Genomic DNA, 5363 nt, shown 5'->3' on the forward strand with positions numbered 1-5363 from the left:
AACCTATTATTTATTGTATAACCTATTTTTGTTCCCTAGGGCTCCTCTCTTGTACTTACATCTGTCCTCCTCCAAAGTCACTAGAAATGAAAATGACAAACTATTGATTTTGAAGCAAGCTATAGCAATTCGTGTGCCATTATAGATACAAGCAACTCTGCCTTCAATATAATCCTTCCATGGCTCCGGACTTTCTTTAATTTTCATCCTAAATGATTTCTCAGTCTCTACTCCTCCTTCTGGATTTCCTAAACCAAATCAGTGTACTTCCTACAATACACTAACATTTTTACAGTACTACTAAACATTTGCTGTTTTCCACATGTGCTATCCTCAATGATTTACCATGGGATTTGTTCCCCCAAATATCCAAGCTATGAAAAACACCCTGGTTAACTAAAAGGCCACTAGGGATGCAGGAGAGTTAGGGAAAACCAACATAAATCAGCCTCAAGCCCACACAGTTCATCATATTCTGAAGATCCACAGATCTCCCTCATACTTCAAGTGGACTTTGTTAGTCTTTGAGTCATTGTGATCAGACTCACAACAATCTACAGGTACTTCTCCAGGAAAAGGGACAAAAGAGGGAGAGGTTAAATGCTAGAAAATGCTGAGGTGGAAAAAGTCACATAGGAAAAGTCTTTTCAAATCTTTTCAACCAAATACCACAATCGTTAACCCTTGTAAGACCGTGGTTAGGTTCTGCAGTGCTTGGGATGCCTAAGAACATTATTTAGAAAATAGTAAATATCTTTCAAATTTTTGCCTAATGTTGCCTTTACTTATAATTAATATTGATTCAGTTGTTGCTGGCAATTGCTTCTGATCATTTGGACCAAAACTTTCCATTTTGCTTTTAAAGTTTCAATATCATCCTATTGCTACTACCAGGTAATTTTTATCTATAGTATTCCTGATAAATGATGATCAGTTTCTAATTGAAAATTCCACTCATGTGAGCTTCTGTTTTACAATAATGCCTTTTCAGTTTGAGAGCAGTCCTTTGTGATAGGATCCTGTGCTTTATTGAACTAAAATGTAAATTTTCATTTTTACATTTTTACTTTTTAACACCCTTTTTTGGCCAGGTATCTACCTCTGGTGATTATCTATCTATCTATATACACAATTATTATAAATATATAATTATATATAATTATATATATATATATATATATAGTCACCAAACAACCATATGTATATGGGTTGTTTTCCCTTTAACACATAATGAATCTAAAAATATTTGAGGACAAAATTACCCGAATCATCAAATATTCCTTCTTACGATATCAATTTAAGACAATCCATTTTCCTAGTCAAAGTTCTTTCCAAAAAACAAACAAAACAAAATGAACATTATATATCTATATCTATATATCTATATCTATAGATATATAGATAAATTTTTTATTTTTTTTTATACTTTAAGTTCTGGAGTACATGTGCAGATCTTGCAGGATTATTACATAGGAATACACATGCCATGGTGGTTTGCTGTCTCCATTCCCTCATCACCTACATTAGGTATTTCTTCCAAAGTTATTGTTTCTTTTAACTTTGTACTTCATAGAAAAGTAAGAGAAGGGCATTTCTAGGGCAACCAAATATTCAAAGAATTATGCTAGGAATATGTGTGTATTTATTGAATATTGGAATTTAATGACAGACTTAATCTTCACTTCTGACTTTGCAACATATGCCTTATCCCATTTTGTTGACATAAACAAATTAGCATGAAAGTGTTAAATAACTGGGACAAATCACATAGAACAAGTGGCAGGGCTCAGATTCTACTCCAGATACCTGTTATTTCAAATACCTTAGTATTTTCACTATAGCAAGTTACCTTCCAGGAGCCCTGTCACTCAGCTGTGGTGTGCCTTTTACCAAATGCAGTTGGTATATTAAAATTATATTGAATAACTCAATTGATAATAAAATGCTCAGTAGTATTTTAAAAAATATGCTGCCCTATTTGAGGCTCTTACCTATTTAGAGTAAATTAATTTTAAAAAGCTCCACTCAAAATTTATATAATCTAAGCCTAAGTTTTTAAAATTTTTTTGTTTTAAAGGCTAACACTATGGCAGAAATAAAAATATATAATTAACTAAAATAAACAAAATCGATGAATTGGCGTTAAAAATTGTGAACATAATGAATAGAATTTGGTATTCAATTGATACAGATATAAATAAAAACACTAATAATTCAAGTTCATTAAGTAAAGCTAAATAATCAACACTATTAATATTTCTATACTTTTATTTTTGAAGCAACTTTATGGTACACAGTTTTATTCTTTATTTTAAGTTTTTATTGGTTTTTTTTCATGTTATTGTTATTTATAGAGTTGAAATGTTTCTAACAAAATGGGAGTCTAAAACTTAATTGTGAAATTTAATTATAATTGTATTCTCAACAAAATGTCTTATTTCTATAGACTTATTTTTGTATTTATTATATATTTATTAAGTTTCAACTTTTAATATGTTGAGTAAATATATTTTACTTAAATATATTTTACTCATAGTCTTTGAGCTATGAAAACCATAATTTGGTTAATTTATTTTACTAATAATTTATAAATATGTATATCTATTTAGAATAGTTATATAGGTTAAAATATTTAAGAAATACAACAAATTCTTATTTCTATAGAAAGATGTGTTACTAGTAACCCCCAATCTCTACTCCCCTTATAAAAATACACAGATATACATATATAAAGAAAACTATTAATTTATGTTTATCTGTACCCCTTCCCAAATCAGGCTTTATTGAGCAATCTGGAAACTTAATACTAAATTATTATCCATTGAGGTGATTTCGAATTCCAATTTTGTCATCCAAAACATCTGTTATTACTTCAGATTGGCCTCATGCTTTCTAGACATAAGATCAGCAGACTTCCTAGGTCCTTTGTCAAAATCAACAATGTGTAGCTAAATATTTCAGGAAGAATATCAAAGCAAACTCCAATCCCAGAAACTGGGGACAATTAACTGAGTGTGATAAAACTGGGTATGATTAAATTTAGCCTTCTTGTCTTGAGTGAAAGCTATGCTTTCTGACTTGTTCATATCCCTACTCCCTGTCTGTAATGTTGAAAACATTATCCTGCCATGGACTGACACATAGGAAAAAATCCTAGATAATTGCAAAAATTGAATATTAGACAGAATCAGAGCTACAGGAAAATCTAAAAAATTGAGTTGATACATCTTTATTGAAAATATATCCCTGAGACTGCATCTCACTTTTGCAGAGGAAATAGAATCATTGCCCCCTCCACCACAAGTAGCTGAAGCCTTCATTTGATCATTAGTTTACACAAAATAATCATGAGTTTCACCACCGTAAACTACTATAATGACCAGTATTTTATAGGTGTAAATGATGCAATGATTCCAAAATATTCCCTTATGTTTCCCCCTAGGAATCAGACATTGAGGAGCTCAGGTTAGGGATGTCCTCTTGCAACAGTTCCGTTCCTCAGCCCTCGATGTTTACTCTGGCTGGAATTCCTGGCCTTGAATCTTTCCATGGCTTGTACTCTGTGCCTTTTTTCTTGGTATTTCTCATTACAGTCATTGGCAATGTCACCATCTTATGTATCATCCGGATAGAGAAGAGTCTTCATGAGCCCATGTTTCTCCTCCTGGCCATGCTGTCAATTGTTGACCTGTGTCTTGTCAGTGTCACAGTGCCCCGTATGCTGGCTACCTTCTGGATGAAGGCCAAGGAAATCAGTTTCAGTGCCTGCCTCACACAGATGTTTTTCATTCCTTCATTTTATGTCATGGAATCTGGGATTCTCCTGGCCATGGCTTTTGACAGATTTGTGGCTATCTGGTACCCTCTAAGATATACAACCATCCTTGCTAACAACATGCTTGTGAAGATGGCACTGGCTATCCTGGCAAGAGCAGTGGCAGTGCTGACCCCAGCCCCAGTTCTGACGAAAAGATTGCAAAGCTTCCAAACCCCCATAATTCCTTACTCCTACTGTGCATACGTGGCTGTGGTACTGATAGCCTGTGAAGACATCTCTGACCACATTGTCTATGGACTCATGGTTATTGTGGCATCTGTGGGATTTGACCTATTTTTTGTCATTCTGTCATATGGACTTATCCTTCATGCTGTCTTTCGGATACCGTCTTGGGATGCACGGGGCAAAGCTCTCAGCACGTGTGGCTCTCATCTTTGTGTCATTGGTCTTTTTTATTGTCCGGTTGTCTTCTCTGTTCTGGCCCAGATTTTAGGCTACCATATGGCTCCCTATATGCAGATCATCATTGACAATCTCTACTTCCTTATTCCTCCCATGGTTAACCCCTTAATTTATGGGGCCAGGACCAAACAAATGCAGGAGTGGGTACTGCGGATATTTCACTGTTATAGAGGCTAAAGTTTATACCATTGGTGGACAGGATACCTGGAGATGTTAAGCTGGAAGTTAGGTTGGAGGTAGAGTTAATTCCTGCCAGGTTTGTGGGTTCATAGGAAAGGAATAACTAAAGCAGGGGAAACACTTAGCTAGCATGATTATATAGCTGGGACATGGTCTTTCAATCAGGATGCAGTTATAAAACCTTCATAGCCAGAACTCTACCCAGACACTTATGCGAGTAATAAAATAGGAGAATATTTTATTGATACTTACCTAATTACAACACATCAAAAACAGATTTCAAATGAGGTTAAAATGCAATTTAGGCACATACTCTCATGATGTATGGGCAAAAATAACTATACAAAGATTTATACTTCTTTTTTTTTCTCTTCTGTATTTAGGTTTTAGCCATTTTGCCAACACAAAATAACATATGATGAAAAATTACCCTAACTGAAATAAATATAAATATCCATGAACATATAAATAAATAATGAGCTTCTTTTCTCTGTCTAAAGGATTTTCAAAAAGAAAAAAAAGCTCGTCTTAGTAATATGCAATAGATTGGACCTGTGAGGTAGGCATTTTATAAATTAAAAATTTTTTAAGCTATTTTTTTAAACTTTTATTTTAGGAGTGTATGTGATGGTTTGTTACATAGGAAAACACATGCCATGGGAGTTTGTTGTACAGATTATTTCATTACCCAGGTAGTAGGGTCAGTATCCAATAGCTATCTTTTTTGCTTCTCTCCCTCCTTCCACCACCCACCCTCAAGTAGACCCCAGTGTCTGTTGTTTCCTTCTTTGTGTTTATAAGCCCTTATCATTTAGCTCCCACTTAGAATTGAGGGCATGTGGTATTTAGTTTTCTGTTCCTGCATTTGTTTGCTATGGATAACAGCCTCCAGCTCCATCCGTGTTTCCACAAAAGCATGATATCATTCTGTTTTGTGGCTGCA

General features: G+C 34.2%; 1 protein-coding gene across 2 annotated transcripts; it reads left to right on the plus strand.

The window, feature by feature from the left end:
• The first annotated feature begins 484 nt into the window (after positions 1-484).
• Positions 485-4856, plus strand: LOC108307435 (olfactory receptor 52B2-like). 2 transcript variants are annotated; one of them, XM_037740160.1, is made up of 2 exons: positions 485-560; positions 3594-4856. In XM_037740160.1, exon 2 carries the CDS (start codon positions 3653-3655, stop codon positions 4415-4417), a length of 765 nt encoding a protein of 254 aa, XP_037596088.1. In that variant the 5' UTR covers positions 485-560; positions 3594-3652; the 3' UTR covers positions 4418-4856. The 2 variants fall into 2 exon arrangements, with proteins under 2 accessions (XP_037596088.1, XP_017388292.1); XM_017532803.1 differs by lacking the exon at positions 485-560 and having other exon boundaries at positions 3453-4856.
• Positions 4857-5363: the final 507 nt, after the last annotated feature.

Source organism: Cebus imitator, unplaced genomic scaffold (genome assembly GCF_001604975.1).
Source record: "Cebus imitator isolate Cc_AM_T3 unplaced genomic scaffold, Cebus_imitator-1.0 Scaffold79, whole genome shotgun sequence".
NCBI lineage: Eukaryota > Metazoa > Chordata > Mammalia > Primates > Cebidae > Cebus > Cebus imitator.